At 42.8% G+C, this 21,314-nt stretch overlaps 1 protein-coding gene across 3 annotated transcripts in view; it reads right to left on the bottom strand.

Moving 5' to 3' along the window:
* Positions 1 to 1,931: 1,931 nt before the first annotated feature.
* LOC102795426 (CMP-N-acetylneuraminate-beta-galactosamide-alpha-2,3-sialyltransferase 1-like) overlaps positions 1,932 to 21,314 on the bottom strand; it is a 105,802-nt gene continuing 86,419 nt past the window's right edge. For all 3 annotated transcript variants that reach the window (XM_006806052.3, XM_006806053.3, XM_035914434.2), the window contains 2 exons: positions 8,301 to 8,420; positions 1,932 to 5,703 (listed from right to left, as the gene is read on the bottom strand). In XM_006806052.3, the coding sequence (XP_006806115.1) occupies positions 5,530 to 5,703; positions 8,301 to 8,420 (294 nt within the window). In that variant the 3' untranslated portion in view covers positions 1,932 to 5,529. The remainder of the gene's footprint in view (positions 5,704 to 8,300; positions 8,421 to 21,314) is intronic.

The following is a 21,314-nucleotide window of genomic DNA, read 5'->3' as shown; positions in this document are numbered from 1 at the left end:
AAGCGGACTTCTAATCCATATACAGCACTGTCACTAGTTTGACCCCTTGGGTATACTTTTAAGTGCATGCTGTCTCAGCTTGGGACTCACATCCTTCTGCTATGGACTTCCTAATCTCTTGGGCAACTTGTGCAATATGCAGCTTGGATCCTGTCAGCTGTGACTGACTCCTTCCTCTACAGATCTTGTGCTCAGGGCCTGTTGTTGTGATCAGAGGCTGTCCTTTCATGTTCTGTTAGGCTGGCTTTTGCAAGCCGCTTGTTATTTCTCTATGGAGGGGCTTGATCTCTTACCATATTTCCTGCTTCTGTTCCATCTGTATGGTGGTTGTGGTTTTGATGGTTATGTAAAGGTCGCGATCACCAGATTCAACATTTTTTCTGTGTACTGAGCAGAAAGAAGAAATAATGATTTTTAGCTGTAGCAGGTCATGAAGGAAAAAGCAAAGTTATTATTGACCAAACTGTGAAGGGGATTCATGTAAATAGCGCCTCACCAATTAGGACTGATTAACCATCGACCATGCTTGTGATTACATCCTTAAAAAGAGAAAGATTAATCAGGAACATTAAATGCCGTGTATTTCTTTTCAAATCCCAAACTGTGAATCATCTAATTTTGTCTCAGCTGCTGCAGACTGATATGTTTCTGTGAAATCTGTGTAGACCCATCCACATACAAGCTCATGGCCATCTGGTGTAATTTGCACTCAGCCTACTCAGAATTTGTGAAATATTTTACAAATCATTAACCTTCTTGTCCTTTTTACACGTTTCAGCAAAAAGCTCCAGTTGTATTTGTGTGGGAGTCTACAGATAGCTGAACAACTGAATAATTCAACTTCTCATTATCGGTCTCTCCCACACAAGTCGGTGTCAATGACCTGCACTTGAACTGTATCAGACTATAGATAGATAGATAGACAGATTTATATGTATCACATGCTCTTGCTAATATAGTATGCCTTGCCATGAGTGTGTTGACAAGAAACTTGTAAAATGACATCTCCACTAGACAAAATCAGAGAGGCAAGGCTGAGATGCTTTGGACATGTGCACAGGAGGGAAGTGGAATTGGATAAAGGGTGTTGAAGATGTAGCAATGGAGCTGCCAGACAGAAGGAAAAGAGGAAGGCCATGCAGAGGGTTGGTGTGACAGAGGAGGATGTTATGGGACCCTCAAAAGGAGCAATGGAAAGATGAAGACAGAAGACACATGTCAATGTCAGTCACATGACAGAGGTTGTTTTTACATTTTTAACGTTTTAATGTAAACTCTAATTAACAAATCTAGCAAATATGTAGAACAGCAAAACTGATCTTTTTTAATATTGAAGGGTTGAATACTTTTGTCTGAAGCATGTGTGTCACTGCCGCATCACCGCTGATACTCTGTAAAGGTTCAGAAAATCATGAGCCCGTTTTCTGTAGTTTTCTGTGGGTGACTGGCCTGGGCTGCAGTCACAACAGTTTTGCACATGGTCTTCTTCTTTTTAAACCACAAAGCTACGCTGCTGGAATAGCCGTGCTGTTGAATATCTTCTGGGTTAAGCAAGACCTTCCCTGAAAAGGCATCATCTGGAGAGGACCGTTTTTTGTTTTACAACCTGTATCACTCAAGAGAAATGTTGCTCCTCTTTTTTTGAGCCTTGAGGACAGGGTGTCTGTGATTTCTAAAAAATAACTAAAATGTTTTGTTCACTGTGTTTGAGTTAGGCTTACACTAAATGATGAACTTTCTTTGATATAAATCACTAACAAATTCCAACAATATATCAGTAAAAAAAACAAATAGAAAGGAAACAAAAAGGCTTGAACAGATACAAGAAACCAGCTGAGCTGTTGTAGGAATTGTCCAGCCTAATGTGTGTCAGACCGTGTGTTTAACAATTTTCTGTAAAACTAAATGAAGTCGCCCATTCTTTTCATTGGAGCCTTTATTTTTTGTCTTAGTCTTACGTACATCCATCTTCACAGCTAGTGTGTGTGTGAAGACTGAAACAATTGCACTACTTACAGTTTATTTAAACGATAAACAATGAATACAGTTTGAAAAGTGCCAGTTCATACTGAATCATATAATAACAAATCAAAACACGTTAATGCTGACCCACGTTTTTGTCCACTAGGTGGCAGTATTCCCTGCTCCCTGTATGACACATTCACACCACTGCTGTCTTCTGTGGCAGCTGAATGAATTCATGGTGACAGGAAAAACCAAATTGTGGTTTGTCTCCGTCCCGCTCGTGTGTGCGGGAATGAAGAAAAGACACCGGCCAGACAAATGTCTCTAATCTGTCACAAGGCACACAGAGCAAATCATAGCCTGTTACTGCAGCTAAGCCTAACTCCTGCATCATCTGAACAAGCACAACATTTCAGGTCAGATGTCTGTGAGTAAAAATAAGAAGGTGAGAGTTCAGTGTGATCAGCAAGCTAATAAAATCTGGACAAAACAGAGCAACACCTCATCAAAAAGTGCAAAACATGTTGGCATCTTACTGACAATAAATGAGACAGCTATACTGTGTGTACCAAGCATATGAGTGTCAGATTTACACAACAATACAGTACACTTTAACTGTAAGGCACTTTACACATACTTTTCATTTACAAACTGTGTCACATAATACGTCAAAAAATGTATACTACATCACTGATTTCAACGATAAGGCACCCCTGTATAGGCTGGTTCGTATGTCAGGTGTTAATGATCGATGACAAAGAACCTGCTGTTTGTGTTACGCTGCAAACACTGAAAACCTTTCTATCATTTTTCCATCACACCCAATGGCACAATCTCATTGATTGCTTTGCTAAAACACAACTCTTAATCCACAGGTAGCTGCAGGTCTCCAGTAGAGTCCTTTTGGCCCAGCAGATTTAATAAAAGAAACAAATTCCAAACACCAAATTTTCTTTCTGTCTAGAACAGAAACTAAGTTGGTGATGGTATTCTACAATTTCAAATGTAGAATGTGCTGAAATTGTGAGAAACATCAAAAGCTGACCCCCTTCACCTCAGCTCAACAAGAGAGAGAGCGAGAGAGAGCCACAGTGGTTAGTGGTGAGAGAGAGAGAGTGATCACGGGAACAAATAAGAGCAATAAAACATTATTTTCTGTTTCACCTCGGTTCCATTTTACATATTAACACGCCTACACCGCCACATAAAGCCGCAGGAAGGTGCCACATTATGGTATTTTTAGTGAAAGCAGCTGAAGCACACGCTGCATCCTGTCTAATGTGGTGTCTGTGCTCTGAATATGTAGCTCAGAGCACAGACCCCCTCTGTCAAAGAGATGGAAATAATTCATATAATTCATGAAAATTTCAAGAGATTTTTCATTACAGTCATCTCTTCTAATACACACTGGGTATGTAACACTTAAACTGTGGGTAGAAAATTCAATACTACAACTAGAGAAAATGAAAATGACTGAACTGGTGTCCTTTGAAGAAGTTGCTTTGAAAACAAAGACTGGGTCTGGGACTACTCTCAGTCAGTTGCTGACTTCAAAGATGGCAATGCAACAGCAATAAGATGGAGTTAGTCTGCTATCAGTTTGCAATTGAATGGGGTCAAGTTAGCATTTAAATGTGGTCAGTTTTTGTTAATATGGTGATCAACTGTGTTAAACTGGTGAAAAATACAAATTCATTGCTGTCTGTATCCACAGAAACTCATATTAAACAGAAATTTACATTAACCGCTACTGCCAACCAGAACCATGGATTTACAATTCAGAAATCCCTCCACAAATAGTGATGTAGTTGCTGCATTATGGTCATTTAACTGCAAGATGACATTGGCAACTTTGCATTTATATAAAGATATAATGAGAATATAATTTTGGTGGCAAGCTATTGAATTACAAGTTGTTGACTGTTACACACTTAACCTTTAGGCAACCAGTTGTTGGTCCCAACTATTTGAAATAAGTCGCCAATCTGAAAAAATTCAGTACAAACAATGACTGATTTTTCCTAGTCACAGGGAGGTTGTCATTCTATTGTTCTCAATGTGACTGAGACATATCTGAAAAAGCAAAGGATAGAGGAGGTGGATACTGTAATGTAGCTCATGAGTACCAGCGTGCTAGCTCAGATTTGTGTGTCTACTTCTCAACCATCACAGTCAAGAAATATCCATCAAAATAAGAAGCATAAGATTAAAAAGCTAAGTCTTATTTGTACCCTCGGTGCACAGCGAGCACAGAGAGTGACAACTAAGGAACTAGCTTATTATTTTTTTGTCACCGTGCTAATTCTGACTTGCTAGGAGATACATACTGGTGTCACAAAAAACATTACAGCCCACAAATGTTCAACAAAATAAGGAGAAAATAAGATTAAGTGTGGGAAAATGAATACACTGCTGGTATATGCAGCTCTGTGAGACACAGGGGAACTTGGGCTCAATACTAGCATGCTAAAATGCTCTTTATGATAATGCTAGCATTATTAGCACAAGGAATGTTTAACATGTTCCCCATCATAGCTTAGCAGGTTAGACAGCTAACATTTGGCTCGAAATACATAGCACTATTGAAGCTTATTAGTCGCAAAACAAAGTGCATAATCATTTTTAGACTCTTTTTGATAGAGACTTAATTTTTGCTCTAGCATTGACTATATGGTTATTTTTTAAAACTTAGTATGTAGGGATGACAAAGTGTTTGACATTTGGACTGAACACTTAAGTATTTCCCATAGATGTGGCTGTAGTCCTGTGGGTTTTCTGTAAATGTCCCAATGTAGTAAAATAATTTCTTGGGGCTAGATTTTGGGTTCAATTTTAAGCACCCCTTTAGTGTCATTAAACTTTATTTTACAGCTGTAATCAGGAAAGCAAGTTAATAAATAGCTATTTGGTGAAGGTTGCACATTAAAAAATTGGTGGATCTGACAAAAAACAGCAGAATTTCTCACATGTCCATCACTACAAAGTAAAAAACCAATGCCATATTGTGAAAATGCATTTTGATGTTAGGTCTGTAGGGTTTTGCTTTAAATGCTTTTACATTTATTGGGTATCAATTTAAACTTAAACAGTTTGCAACAGAGGCAATTGAATGACACATTAACGGTAATTACGGCACTTGGTCTGATCATTAGCATACAAAGCTTTTGGCGGCCACAGTGCTGGACATCATTATGTAGAAAAGCGACACATGGATTATACACATACTATGTAGTAGAACTTCAGCTTTTTATAATAACATGCTTATTAACATACATCTTCGTCTCCCTTCTACTATTGTCTGCTCAGTCTCCCATGGCAGTGCTGATTTTGTCTTATGGATGGCCTGTCCTCGTCTCCTGGTGTGACAATAGAAGTGACATTTGTTAAACAGCCACTTCAGTAAATGACAGGAAACTGGGCTGAGCAGAATAGTGAAAATGTCTTTGGAATCTGTAAAATAAAGAAATAAAACGAAAACAAAAGTCTTCTTTTGGTGGGTAACAAACATTAAAAGGCTGCTGAGGTTCATTTGGTGGTCATCCAGCTGCACATATGGGCTCGGTATCATCTGCCTTTAAACATTCGGATTTTGTGCTTGTCTGCCAGCAGCAGGGTGACATTATATTCGTAATCTCCATCGTGGACTCCTGTGTGTCGGAAAGCTCCGGCCAAATGGTTCTCCTCCCAGTAGTGGTGCCAGTTTCCATACTGGTCTGCACCGAATCCAAACACACTGACCTGTAAGAGACAAGGTTAATCACAGTGAAACAACCACAGACGCTCGTAGTGCATAATAACATACTTTGCAGTATCTCCAAAGCTCTCCAAATCCCTTTTTTTTTAATCATCAACAGAGCGATCTTTGTTTCACAAGTCCAGTTGTGGAAGCATTTTGCAAACTTTGAAATTGATTTTTTACAGAAATACACTGTGCAGTATCACCACATGAGGCCAGTGATATGTGATGAGATTTTGGTGACACTAGAAAACAATTTTGTTTCTACTACCTATTTTTTCTATTTAAAAAGAGAAATTGTTGTAATTTGTAGATGGTCTGGATGCACTCATCCCACAGCCTGTTACACAGAAACTGAATTCAATTTGGCTAGTCAGATGATGGCTCATTTTGATGAAAATTTGGTTCTAGCTCATTGTCTACACAAAATAGTTCCCTGTTGTCACTAATGATGCCATTTAACCAAAACAAGCCTGATCAATTAAACAAGAGATGGAAACAATCTGAGGAGAAGAGGTGGAGCCAGGTCAAGAAAAGTAATTTCAGGTGAGCAACTGAATTTAAACGCAACCTATAATTTCTTTTTTTTCTTTTAAAGAAGGGAGACAGATCTCAGCCATTGTCCATTTTTGTTTTTGCTTCATATTTTTGTAGAATTCTAAGACATCAATACGAGGTTTAAAGGACTGGGATACATCCCCTGAACACTGTGCTTTTCATTGTTTCATGTAGGGTGTACTGAAAGCTCTGTTCTTATTTTTACTCTCTGTATGCATGAGCAGAACATTGTGTGGTTCTGACCACAGATAAAACTGTTTGGATGGGTTTTTAGATTTTGCCAGAAGAGTCAACGGTTTTGCGAATGTAGTTTGACAATTGGGATTTGTTTTTAGAGTTATGAGAAAAGGGTGAGATGTTTCAAGAAATGTGTCTCTACAAGTGAAACAACTACAGCAACTGGAGGAAAGTGTTTCTTTAATTTGAACAATATTTCATTAAGGCGATATTGACATTGGAAGTTTAGTCAACATCTTTGCAGAAGCACTTCTGAACGCTACCAGATAGTGATAGCAATGGTTGAAAAAAGACTTCAGCGTTTATTTCCTCAGTCACTCATTTTGGGTCATATTGAATAAAAAACTTCATTCTTTTTATTGTTTTGTTCTTCCACGCTGAATGTTTTCTATGAGGGCACATTCAAATCTCGCATTAAGAGATTTGAATGTGCAATCCAGTGTCAGTAATGGAAATGAACGAATGGGATGCTATCAGTGATTGTACGGCCAGTGTGCGGTGGCTCTTCAGACCAGTCGGTCGGCCCAAAAGTGCGTTGGCACACTGGAAATATGCCAGATTACCAGTGATGGTAGAAACGTTTATCTCGAGGCTTTAAATTGGTCTATGGTAGCTGTTTCTCTTCTACACTCTCTATGGGTATACTTAGTTCTTAATTACTACATCAATGCACATTGGCATGGAAGCACTCCGCTTTGCCCAGGTTGCTTTTATAGTTGCTTTTATAGTGCTCTTCCATTGTTCTTTTTTTTTGGTCTGGAGTTTCTCATCTTTCTCTTGTCAATATGTCATACATTTTCTATGGGGTTCAAGTTAGGAAAGCTGGCTCATCAATCAAGCACACTAAAATAACCTTGACAGTAAACTGTTTTGTAGCAGTATTGGCTGTGTGAGGAGGTGCTAAGTCCAGCTGGAAAATTAAATTGGCATCTCCATAAAGCTTGGATTCTTTTCGGATTCTGTGCCTCTCCATTCTTACTCCAGACTTTGAGACAGACAGACTTTCAAATGAAATGCTGAATGTCCTCATCTTAAGTCCAGTGTCCTCCACTGAAAAGAGGACATTGGACTACTGAACATAAATCTCCAACTTTCCATTGATGTGCCCTGATATAGCACTTTGAAAACAGCCAAGCTTTACAGCAATGACCTTCTGTGGTTTGCACTCTTTCTGTGGGGTGTTGATGATAGTCATCTGGACAGCTGTCAAGTCAGCAGTCTTCCCCACGATTGTGATTGTGTGTATTGAACTAAACCAGGAGATCCATGATGTTTCTAATACTTGAATACTAATTTACTTAAACTCAAAATGATATATTCTAATAATTTGAGATATTTTATTTTTGATTTTCATTACCTGTAAGCCATAATCACCAAAATGAAAACAAAGAAGGTCTGAAATATCTCACTTTAAGTTTATTAAATACTCGATTTCTTGATATGTGCTGATATTTTATCTGTGTCTGTTCCTCAATCTTTGCCAGGTCACAACTCTATCATTTTACTTTGATGTAATTGAGTATGACATCACTGCAGGCTGAAATTATCTGCAGTGTTTGGACTGTATTTCTAAAACAATCTGACATCTTAGAACACATCCGATAAACACACAAAACATATGGATACCAGGATGACAATTATTCATAATGAAGTTTGAGGGTCACACAAATTAGAGGACTATCCAAGGAAAAACTATAAATAAGGAATTGGCAGGGAAATATGGTAGAAACTTATGAAAAATGGAGGTGTTGGCAGGAATGACTGAGTAGTCACATATGTTACCTATTAGAGTAGTTCTCCTTACCTCATCACATATGTGGACAGCGAGCAGCAAACTGAGGAAACCGGTCGAAGGATATCGTCCATGACTGTCAAGCCACGATTCGTAGACGTATTTGAAAAATGTTGGACTGTAAATCAACACCTGAAAAAGAGTGAGAAGAATTTCTACTCCTTTGTCATTTATCAAAATCAGGAAATGAAGAAATGTAAGTCACCAGTGCAGACTGCTTTTTAGATATTCGGTCTAGAGCAGATTGTGCTGGGCCCCAAATCGAATTCTTTATGGTACACTTCAGAAAAGTGGATAATGGTATAAACTTAGAGACAACAAAATAAAGCCAAAATGTGCTTTGTGTGCCCTTTCGAGGAAAATAAACCCTCTTACCACATCATGCTTTGTAAAGTCTAAAAGAAAATAAGATACACTCTCCACTTCACCTTGATCACACAACACACAAAATGTCTGTGAAGGTTCTCAGTCATCCAGGTCATCGTAGTCAAAGGAGCTTGCAAAGAAAAGCGTCTGGACTTCTTTAAGTTACTTGAAGACGTTTCACCTCTCATCCGAGAGGCTTCTTCAGTTCTAAGGTCAAATGGTGGAGAGTCCCAGATATAAACCTGGTGGGAGTGTCCCCCCACAGAGGGACAAAAGGACCCCCTGATGATCCTCTAATCGCCTGAGCCAAGGTGTGGAACTGGGTGTGGGTCCCAATCAGCCAGAGTTTCGGGTGAGTTCATTGTGAAACCTGGCCCCACCTTATCATGCGAATTCCTGAGGTCAGATGGCCCAGGATGTGAGTGGGCGTTAAGGCGTCTGGGAAGGGATCTCAAAACTGGATTATAAATGGCAGAGAGTTGGTGTCGTAAACCACCGCCTCTGTGCGAGGGAGGATAAGAAGGACAGACGCAACAACATTGTCATCCCCTATGTAGCCGGTGTATCAGAGAAACTCAGGAGGGTTTTCTCCAAGCATGACATCCCGGTGTACTTCAGACCCAGCAACACACTCAGACAAAAACTGGTTCACCCGAAAGACAAAACGCCAAAACACAGACTTAACAATGTGGTGTATGCCATACAGTGCAGCGAGGAATGCCCAGACCTCTACATTGGAGAGACCAAACAGCCACTTCACAAGCGCATGGCACAACACAGAAGAGCCACCTCCACAGGGCAAGATTCAGCTGTCCATCTGCATCTTAAGGATAAAGGACACTCTTTCGAGGATGCCAATGTTCACATTTTGGACAGAGAGGACAGATGGTTTGAAAGAGGAGTTAAAATGGAGAGAATGTTGTCTCCGGGAGTTTAGCTGATTTGATTTAGAGCGGCAAGGTATGGTGGGTGTGTTCCGGTTAAAGAACACGGAGGCAGCTTCCAAGTTTAGGAGATTTATTCAGCTGTGGTCTGTAGTAATGATACATAAAGCAACTATCAGTACAGCACACATAAAATATTCAACATGTCTAGACATTATTCTAGCACAGAGATAGCACAAGGAACTGTATTCAACACTCACATCTATAACAACTTCAACAATTACACAAGATTTATAATTAGCATTAACTAGCTTAGTAGCTTACATAGCATATTAGCGTATTAGCATATTAGCGTATTAGCATAGGATTACATTAGCATAGCCACGAGGGAACAAATGCACACAATAGCAGCTGACATACACAACATCATGTAAACAGAACCCACCTTCTGGCATTCACACACAGCAATAAACCAAAACCCACGAGATACTGGTGAGAAGACACAAGGAAAAATGCTGGCTATCAGCAGCTACAAAGGCAGACTAGCAGCACACGGCACAGAGTGGTGCATTCAAGGAGCGTCAGCATAGACATGGTGAGTTCAATGACGTAGGACATATCAAATTCCACAGCGCAAACACTATCTATCGACCAACCACAACACTTCAACCAAGCAAATAACGTGTAAACAGTGGGCTTTCTAACACAGCCGCCCCCGACTGTCTGCACAGACAGTCGAATCCAAGGTAGAAAGGTCACTCAGGTACGTGGATCCTTATCATCTTCAAGCATAGGGAGTGAGACCAAGCGGGCTACTGGTCGAATATACGTTCGATCTTTGACCTTAACAGCAGCAGTCCGGATACGTCCATCAGCTCCAGGGTAAGTAGTTGTTACCTTACCAACAGGCCATAAAGCTCTTGGGAGCTGAGGATCAACTATGAGCACCACTTGGTCCAGTTTGAGGCACTCTGCATCCTTCTGCCACTTCTGTCTCTCTTGCAAGTTAGGCAGGTAGTGACGGATGAATCGGGACCAGAAATGGTCGACAAGAACTTGACTATGTCTCCATCTGCGACTCCCGATAAGGTTACTGGGATCGTAAACCACTTGAGGGAGTGATGCATCATAGCGTCCCATCAGCAGGATGTTAGGTGTGATGGGGTCTGGATCTGCTATGTCTGATGAGACGTAGCCGAGAGGTTTAGCATTCACGATGCCTTCCACTTCCACAAGGACTGTACGAAGCACAGTTTCAGGGACCGTCTGCTCCTTGAGTACAACCTTAAGAGCAGTTTTCACGGACCTGACCTCTCTCTCCCAGGCGCCACCGAAGTGAGGAGCACTGGGGGGATTGAAATGGAAAGCAATCTGCTGCTCTGCCAAACGCTCCTTCAACTGAGGCGCCATGGTCTCAAAGGCCTCATTGAGCTCTCGGGCTCCACCGACAAAATTTGTCCCGTTGTCACACAGGAGCTCAAAGGGTTTGCCTCTTCTGGCAATAAAGCGCCTTAACGACATCAGAAAGGAGTCAGTGTCAAGACTCTCGAGGAGGTCTAGATGCACACAACGGGTCGTCATGCACTTGAAGACTATGCCCCAACGCTTCTCGGTTCGACGTCCAATTTTCACAGTAAAGGGTCCAAAACAATCGACTCCAGTCGAGTAAAAGGGTGGTTTATACAGACGCAGACGAGCTGGTGGCAGATCTGCCATCTTTGGGATGGATGGATTGGCACGCCAAGCCTGACATTGCCTGCAGTCCCTCTGATACTGTCTGACTGCTTCCCTCCCCCGAAGGATCCAGAACCGGCGACGTAGTTCAGCCAACACTCTTTCTGGTCCAGGATGAAGGAGGGTCTCATCAAAATCCTGGATGATGAGCTTAGTCATAGGATGTTTTGGGTCTACTATGATCGGGTGGATGGCGTCTAGCTCCAGCTGCTCAACTCTCCGTAACCTTCCACCAACTCTGATGAATTCCGTATCCTTATCATATTCGGGTGATAAGGAGTTCAAACGGCTGTTGGTTGGCAATGGTCTGCCAGACCTGAGTGCCTTAGCCTCCTCTGGGAATGACTCTGACTGGGCCTTCATCAGGAGGAGTTTCTCAGCTTTGATGTAATCATCTGCTTCACTGTGCGAACTTGAGTTTGGGTCAGCCGCCCCATGTAGGGACCGCACTGTTGTCTTCATGAGATCCTTCCAGGTGGAGAACATGCTGATTTCAGGAAGTTGAGGGCAGGAGTCAACCCTAACCTGTCCACAGAAATATGATTTCTTCAGCTCACCATCCTCTGGCTCTGGATATGCTGGTGGGCTGGTCGGCCAATGATCCTCGGATCGACGTAAAAACTCAGGGCCTTGGTGCCACCGGTGTGGTCGTGACAGCTCCTTCAAGGTCTTGGTAATGTCATCAGCAGGGTTATTCGCGCTATCCACATATCTCCAGGTGCTCCCATCTGTAAGACTCTGGATCTCTGCCACCCGCGTGCCCACAAAAACTTTATAGCTGCAAGATTCTGACTTGATCCAGTGGAGAACGGTAGTAGAGTCCGACCAGAGAATAACCTTCCGAATGGGCAGCGTGAGCTCAGCTTGAAGGAGACCAGCTAGTTGTGCACCAATGAGAGCGGCACTTAGCTCCAACCGTGGCATGGACAACTGTTTCTTTGGAGCCACTCTGGATCTAGCCATTACAAAGGCAACATAGACTTCCCTCTGAGCAGTTTCTGTCCGCAGGTAAGCGACAGACCCATATGCTCTCTCGGAAGCGTCGCAAAAGATGTGAAGGTCTCTGCTCGAAGCAGACGAATCAGCAGACGCTGGTGCATAACATCTGGGGATTTCCATTTGGATAAGATCAGGAATCTCCCTTTCCCAGGCAAGCCATCTGTCACGAAGGCTAGGTGGCTGGATCGGGTCGTCCCAGCCAAGCTGCTCCTTCCAAAGATCCTGTACCAGAATCTTGGCCCGCGTGGTGAACGGCACTATATAACCTAGCGGATCATACTGACACGCAAGTGTTTTGTAGACGTTTCTCAGTGTGGGTTCAGTTCTCTCCCCCAGTCGATGTCTGTATTTGAAGGAGTCACAAAGGCAATCCAATGTCAATCCCAGAGTTGGCTCCCACAGGTCCGTGCTAGATTGAGAGAGCCATAGGTCACTACTCTCAGATCTGACATTGGATGGAAGATGCTCAATGACAGCAGGAATGTTGCTGGCCCATTGACGTATCTCAAAGCCCCCGGTGTGAAGCAGCTGGCGCAGACTGTCGACTAGGGCCTTAGCTTCCTCTTGGGAGTGGGTGCTGCGGAGGCAGTTATCCACGTAGAATGACTGCTCTACACAATTGACGAGGTCATGATTGGAACTATAAGTGTCCCGGACGTGCTGCTGCAATGCATAGATGGCACAGCAAGGACTGCATGTAGTGCCAAATGGTAGCACTTGCCATTCATAGATCTTCGGCTCTTCATTCCTCTTCATGTCCCGCCAGAGGAAGCGCAGCACTGGTTTGTCTTCTGGCAACAGGCGTATCTGGTGGAACATACCTTTGATGTCGCCACTCACAGCAACTGGATACTGTCGAAACCGAAGAAGAACTCCTAGCAAAGATGGACCTAGGGCAGGTCCAGGGAGGAGAATAGAGTTGAGGGACTTCCCTTCGTACTGGAAAGAACAGTTAAAGACGATCCTGTCCTTGTTATTGTGTCGCACCATGTGGTGAGGTATGAACCAGGATTCTGCAGTGGTTCTAGCTATCTCATGTGGCACCACAGCTACATAGCCCAACTTCTCTAGCTTCTGAATCTCCTGACGATACACTTCAGCGCGTTGTGGGTCTTTGACAAGTCTCCTCTCTGTACTGCGCAGACTTGGTAAGACTGCTTCCATAGGAGCTTGAAGTGTGGCGGAGTTGGCGCGACGAAGCAGTGGTGTGGCATACCTCTGTGTCCCATCAACAGTGACCCTGATGGTGGATGTCTGGAGTAGGTTCAGAGCTTGCTGATCTTGCTTCGATCGGGTTACCTGCTTCTCGCTCACATAAGGCAGCGTATCAATCTGCCAGAGACGCTCAACATTCCTGAAAAGCTCACTGGTTGGCACAACGGTTGTTGTGAACAGGCACTGCTGCTCAGTTGCAGGAGTCTGGTCGATACTGATAGGACCTTGGAGCGACCAACCAAGCTTCGTATGGACAGCGATGGGTCCCCCTGTCGGGCCCAGATGAACTGGTGCTGTAGGTGCCAGGAGATGAGGCATGTCAGAGCCGATAAGCAGCAGAGGTTGAACATGGTCTATCAAAGGCAGAGGTAAGTCACGCAGGTGTTCATAGCGGCGTTGGAGAATCCTCACCGGATAGGAATGTTCTGAGAGACCAAGGGCCTCGGCGGTGAATGCCTTTTGTATATGATACTTCTCCCCAGGTTTGTAGGGGGAAGACACATGGAAGGAGACTGAGGCGCCACGAAGCTGCACTACCTCTTGGTGGACAGTCCGCAGGGTAAGTGTCTCAGGCTCTGAGCTGAGGTTTAAGCGTCGAACAGCTTGTGGTAAAATGATGCTTCGTTCTGAGCCATCATCAAGTATTGCATGAGTCTCCAATGTTTGGTCCCTGTTGTACAGCAAGACCTTTACAACCTTCAGCATCACCTTGGGGGAACGGTTTGGCCTATCCAAGTACACTGTTGTAGTCGGAGCAGTCATCATGAGCACACTCTTCTGGATCTGCTGGACAGCATCATGCAGTACAGTCAGGTGTTGCTCTCTGCAGGTATTACAAGGTCGTTTGAGGGTGCAAACCTCTGGCTGGTGAGTTCTTCCACATTTCCAGCACCGCTGTTCATCAGTTAACCACCTCACCATCTGATCGGTGGTCAGTTTTTTAAAGTCTACACAAGCGTTCAGGAAATGTTCCTTATTCTCGCAGCGCGGACAGTATGGTTTTGGTCTGGATGAGGACTTTGGTCGGAAAGAACTCCCTTCTGCGCTGGGGTTTTCCCGGGAAGTCAGGAAGAAGGCTGTAGATTTCTCCTTTGGTGTATGGGGAAGACGCTGGTCTTTCTTTGTCAGCTTATAAGCTTCAGGACTATAGAGTGAAGCAGCTCTACCTGCGATGCGCTTCGCTTGGGATTTCATCTGCAGCCAGGAACTCAGATCAGGCAGGGTATAGGTTTGGTCAGTACCTGTCCGAAGAATGCCTTGGTTCAGGCAATGCTCTACAAACCCATCGCGATAACTGGGTGGCATCTTACTCAGTAGTCGGTCGACATGAGACCCACATCTTAGCTCAAAGCCGTTCTGGCCCTCCAGTGTCCTAAGCATTCCTACTAGAGATTGGATAGACAAGGCAAATGCATCAAAGGCTTCTGCGTCGCCGAATTTGATAGCTGGAGCATTCAGAATTGTGCCCAATTCACTTTGGACGAGCTGACGGGGTTGCCCATACTTGTCCTGCAGGGCGTGCATGGCCATGGTGTACGGCGTTGGGTCATGCATGTATGCCTTAGCTAGCTGGATTGCACTAGGTAGCCGTAGGTGCCCAAGCAGCACTTGATATTTATACTGCTCATTCAGGTGTGGATGACTGTTCAACAGGTTGTCAAGGGCCATTTTCAATAAGGCAAAGTCACTTTCACGGCCACTCTCAAAGGAGGGAATCATAGGTTTGGGAATGCCATAACCTGTGGCGAGGAAAGGGTACGCATTAGCTGTCGGTAGTTGATGTAGCTCGGACTTCGTCTGGGTGGGAGTGCAAGATGACTCTGCTTTGGCAGGGTTGGTGCAGGCTGCACGAGCATACTGCGATGGCTGAACTGAGAATGGAGTAGATGCCTGGTAAGAGGTATCAGGTGCAAGGGTAGTAGACCGAGGTCCAGCTGGAACAGTTGGGTGCAGCACTTGGGGCATGCATTGAGAATGCAGTGGATGCGAGGCCATGGTTACTGGAGGTGGAGCTACCACGGGCGCTGGAGGCTGGGTCACGGTAAGTGTTGAGGGTGGAGCGACTAGCGGTAGAGGAGGCTGACCCACGGGACCGACTGAAGGTAGAGCTGCATGGGAGCTCGAATTACTATTCTCCGATGGGCATGGTGAGACTCTGGAACCACTGGGTTCTTGTGCTTTCTCTTTAAGGAGAGAAGTAACCATCTTGGCTATCTCCAACTCGTTTACCCTCTTCTTTAGCTGTCGTCGCCTCTCCAGCTGTCTGTTCAGCGATTCTTGGGTTCTAATGGCTTCTTCTTGTAGCTGCTGGGCCTCTCTGGCTTGAGCTTGAAGTCGTTGACATTCATATTCGACTTGTTGATCCTCTTCCAGGTGCTGTTGGAATTCCTCAAGTTCCATCTGCTTTACTCGCTCTTCGAGCTGGGCTGTTTCCAGGTCTGAAAATGCGTGGGAAGGGAATCTGCTTATCGACGAGCGTGATGCCCTTGTGGACCTGGAGCTGGAGCTCTTCTGGGATGAGCGTGTTTTACCACTATGTGAACACTGGGAAGCAGTAGCCGGTTGCGTGGTTTGGGTTTGTCCCTCAAGAGGGAGTGTTGAAACCTCATAATCGGTCAGGTAAGCAGGTGGCCGTCGCTCTCTCTGTGAAACACGTGGGGGTGCTGAGTCAGCCTGGACATCTGTCTGTTCCATACCTTAATCAGTACTCTAATCCGGCTCGAAGGACCATAAAATGGAGAGAATGTTGTCTCCGGGAGTTTAGCTGATTTGATTTAGAGCGGCAAGGTATGGTGGGTGTGTTCCGGTTAAAGAACACGGAGGCAGCTTCCAAGTTTAGGAGATTTATTCAGCTGTGGTCTGTAGTAATGATACATAAAGCAACTATCAGTACAGCACACATAAAATATTCAACATGTCTAGACATTATTCTAGCACAGAGATAGCACAAGGAACTGTATTCAACACTCACATCTATAACAACTTCAACAATTACACAAGATTTATAATTAGCATTAACTAGCTTAGTAGCTTACATAGCATATTAGCGTATTAGCATATTAGCGTATTAGCATAGGATTACATTAGCATAGCCACGAGGGAACAAATGCACACAATAGCAGCTGACATACACAACATCATGTAAACAGAACCCACCTTCTGGCATTCACACACAGCAATAAACCAAAACCCACGAGATACTGGTGAGAAGACACAAGGAAAAATGCTGGCTATCAGCAGCTACAAAGGCAGACTAGCAGCACACGGCACAGAGTGGTGCATTCAAGGAGCGTCAGCATAGACATGGTGAGTTCAATGACGTAGGACATATCAAATTCCACAGCGCAAACACTATCTATCGACCAACCACAACACTTCAACCAAGCAAATAACGTGTAAACAGTGGGCTTTCTAACAGGAGTGAAAGAAGCCATCTATGTCCACTGTGAGCGACCATCTTTGAACAGAGGCGGTGGTTTACGACACCAACTCTCTGCCATCTATAATCCAGTTTTGAGATCCCTTCCCAGACGCCTTAACGCCCATTCACACCCTGGGCCATCTGACCTCAGGAATTCGCATGATAAGGTGGGGCCAGGTTTCACAATGAACTCACCCGAAACTCTGGCTGATTGGGACCCACACCCAGTTCCACACCTTGGCTCAGGCGATTAGAGGATCATCAGGGGGTCCTTTTGTCCCTCTGTGGGGGGACACTCCCACCAGGTTTATATCTGGGACTCTCCACCATTTGACCTTAGAACTGAAGAAGCCTCTCGGATGAGAGGTGAAACGTCTTCAAGTAACTTAAAGAAGTCCAGACGCTTTTCTTTGCAAGCTCCTTTGACAACACACAAAATGTTTTTCTCTTGAATATTATGGAATCAATTGACGTCAGTAGCCACTGAAAAACACCCTGCTATCATCTGTGTGATTAAAGAGCGTTGACTTCAAGTTGAAAACAGGACTTGTGTCTTCTATTTGATTTTATAAAGATATTTTTAAAGAACTGGCATGACCTGTTAGCGTGATGCTACACATGGTCCACACTACACTCGTGTGGCTGTAGTTGTTAGAAATTGTCTTGACTGCATTAAAATATTTTTTTATTGCCACTGATCCTCTAATACAGTGCTGTGCATATTTGCAACTTTAAATATGGCTGTAGCTCAGGTGGTAGAGCAGGTCATCTACTGATTGGAAGGTTGGTGGTTCGATTCCTGGCTTCCCCTAGTCTGCGTGCCAAATATCCTTGGGCAAGATACTAACCCCAAATTGCTCTCCGATGCATCCATCGGAGTATGAATGTGTGTGAATGTTAGCTATAAAGCACTTACAGAAAGATGTGCTTGTGCGAATGGGTGAATGCACAAGTTGTGTAAAGCGCTTTGAGTGCTTAGATGAGTAGAAAAGCGCTATATAAGAACCAGTCCATTTACCAAATATTTCAGATCATTAAACAATTTTAGTATTAGATAAAGATAACAGAGTAAAACCAAACAGCATTTTTTAAATGATGATTTTCATTTATTAATGGCCTGGTGTGAAAGTACTTGACCCCTAAAACTAAAAAATGCTTGTGGCACCCTTGGCAGCAAGAACCACAATGAAGTGTTTGCGAGGAGTCTTTTCACAGTTTTTTGTCGCACGCTTCCTTTTAGATTAGTCTTTATTCAGTCATACTAAAGAGTTTTCGTGCATGAACGGCCTGTATAAGGTCTAAATTAATCACCTGAATCAGATTTAAGTCTGGACTTTGACTAGGCCACTCCTAAATCTTCATTTTGTTTTGTTTTTTTGAGCCATGCAGATGACTTGCTGGTGTTCTTCAGATCATTGTCTTGATGCATAATCAAACCCATGAGCTTCAGAGCTCAAACTGAAGGGTGGACAATCTCTGTCAGGATTTTTCTGGAGAGCAGAATTCATGAATCCATCAATTTGGAAAGCTGTCCAGGTCTTGAAGCAGCAAACAGCCTCAGACCATCACACGATCAACACCATGTTTGACTGTTGATATGATCTCCTTTTTATGAAATGCTATTATTTTCAATCCAGATGTAAGAGAACTCAAACTTTCCAAAAAGGTCAACTTTTGTCTTGTCAGTCCACAGAATATTTCTCCAAAAGATCATTAAGATGTTTTTTTTGGAAATGTGAGATGAGCCTTTGTGTTGTTTTTTTTCTTAGAAGTGATTCTCGCCTTGGAAATCTCAGTTGTTTAGATGTTTTTTCTGGGTTCTTTTGTGGACTCCTGGATTAGTCATTAATGTAATGTTGGAGTGATTTTTGTAGGCTGGCCACTCCTGTTAAGGTTCGCCAGTGTTTCACCAGGTTTTCTCATTTGTGTTCACTGGAGTCCTAAGCCATGAGAAATGACCTTTTAACTCTTTCCATGACTTTGTTTCTCAGCTGCTTCTTTATATCATGTCATAGTTTGTTTTTAGATCTTTTAGCCTAGTTTACTTTATCAGACTTAAATTATTTCTTGATTTAACATATCTGGAAGTAATGAAGCCTGGATTTTGACTTGTGACATTTACCTTGTGAAATTACATCTTCCAGGTAGGTTTGGGTATTTTTTCCCCTTAAGAAATAAAATCATCATTAAAAAATACTGGCGGCTGCAAGTGCTACCCATCAGCTTCCAACAGATGCACCTATGGTTTCAATTTCAAAATCCTACATCGCTTCAATGTTGAGTTATCGCATTCACAAGACTTGACCTCTGACCTTATCCTTTAAGTTTATGTCACTTCAAACTCGTCCTAAATTTTAAGAAGATGGACCTATGGTTTCAATTTCAAAATCCTACCTCACCTCGCTCGTGAGTTATTGCATGTAATGGCAATAACCCATCAGTCTTTCACAGCTGAGGGTGAAAAACTGCTTTCTATTTTTTGACTAGCTATAGTTGAATAATATTGTAATTTGTTTGATGGGATGAATCTTTTAAATGTGACGATTATTTAAAAAGAATATGCAATCGGGAAGTGTGCAATTACCTCAAAGCACTGAACTTCTGCTATGATTGCAGTGAAGACCACCGCATGTGATTCACATAATTTTCATACACAATAAACCACTCCATGACCCTTTCTGACCAGTGGATGAGTGCACTGTCATCATTGGAGCCATTCTGTTATAGTTTGAAGGACTTAGGACCCAAAAGCTTTACAAGCAGGCAGAAACTCTACAGGCAGGCCGGTTTAACTAAAGGCTCACCTTTAATGGTGGAAAACTGTCCAAAAATTCAGAGAAACAGAATACATGACAGTCAAACACATAAAAACAAACAACAGTGAGATAAACAGACATTGCGACAAACACAAAGGGCAACTGAAGCTATTAAAAACACAAAGGCCTAATCAGGTGAAAAGGCAGCAGTTGGCTGGACAGATGGAATAAGGCACAGAAGGACGGAAATATAAGGCACAAGAAGCAAAAGACTACCAAAACAAAACAGGAGGTATAATAAGAAACACCTGGCACAGGGATGGAGATTTGACAACAAATTACAGGGAAACACCAGGGAGGCAGAAAACCTGAAACCTAAGGAAGTGATCTATACAACATAACTATGATCAAAGAAGACTAGATCAGAAAACTAAAGGTAAGAAAACATAAATATAAAACTGAGGCTACAAGGAAAATATTGTTAAATAGAAAATAAAACCCAAAGACTAGGAAATCAAACAGTAAATGCCAAAAACCCAGGGTCTGTGACACATTCACATCAGGATAGAAATAATTTAGTGCATTTCATAAAAATTCAAGTACTCACTCAAAACTTTGTATTGATTTGCAGCGACTCTAACCCTGCTGGGGTTCTCACAACGGCAGTCTAATTTTGTGAAGTGAACAAAAAACATAACCGATTGCACCTTTACTTTATACACAGTTCAAGTTATACTAAAATATGGCACAAACATTTCAATGTTAGTACTTTTATTAGAAAATATTTATGCATTCTAATCCTCCTGATCATTTTCTAAAACCTTTAAAGCCTGAACCATGAAACAACTGCCAAAAAATTCAAATAAATTTGCATTTATAAGTTTTAGTTTGTATAATTTTTGCTACATCTGGAATTTCTGTGCAATTTACTGCTCACAGTTAGTTTATCTTAACTCAACAAAAACATATAAGGGAATTAAAGTTATGGTTAAAAACAATCACACTGATGACGCAGAGGCCTCAAAAACACATGTATCAAATGTGATACACTTGGCATTACTGTTGCTAATGCCAAGAAATTCAACATGTTGTCTCACAAATGGTAAAAAAATATGTATAAAGGAGTTAAAAAATGACAAAATCACCCTCCTTTGAACAAGGAGGTAAACAAACAAGAGCTGAAAGTAACACTTGCATTGCAAGAGGGACTGAAATTACAACGCAAACCTCAACACGCTACAGACTGACTGATGACTGATCACCGGCGTGAAGGGAAATAAGGGCCGCTGCTGTAGCCTTCATTTATTATATTTCAGGCAGACATCTCACATCTGGAATGACTTATTCATTACAACAGCTGAATACAGTTATGAGTTTGGCATCAAGTCTCAGAGCTCATCAGTCCCTGCAAATATGATACAGATACAAATTTGGGAGAGATGAGAAAAAATTCCCCAGGAGCCTAGAGGTGAATGCTGGGAAGCTGGTGTAAGGGTTGAACATGTGAACATGAAAAATTCTGCGGCTTTAATAGACGGCCAAATTGATGTGGTATGTTTGAAGTGGAAACTGTCAGAGTGCAGCTCTCGACAAGGTCGCAAGCCTTGCTCCATTAGCGGGAGGGTTCATAACCACTCCACAGGCTCTCCTG

Source organism: Neolamprologus brichardi, chromosome 22 (genome assembly GCF_056152115.1).
Source record: "Neolamprologus brichardi isolate AB-2024 chromosome 22, ASM5615211v1, whole genome shotgun sequence".
Lineage (NCBI taxonomy): Eukaryota > Metazoa > Chordata > Actinopteri > Cichliformes > Cichlidae > Neolamprologus > Neolamprologus brichardi.
Note: the sequence above shows the minus strand (reverse complement) of the source record. Positions and strands in the feature narration are given on the sequence as shown.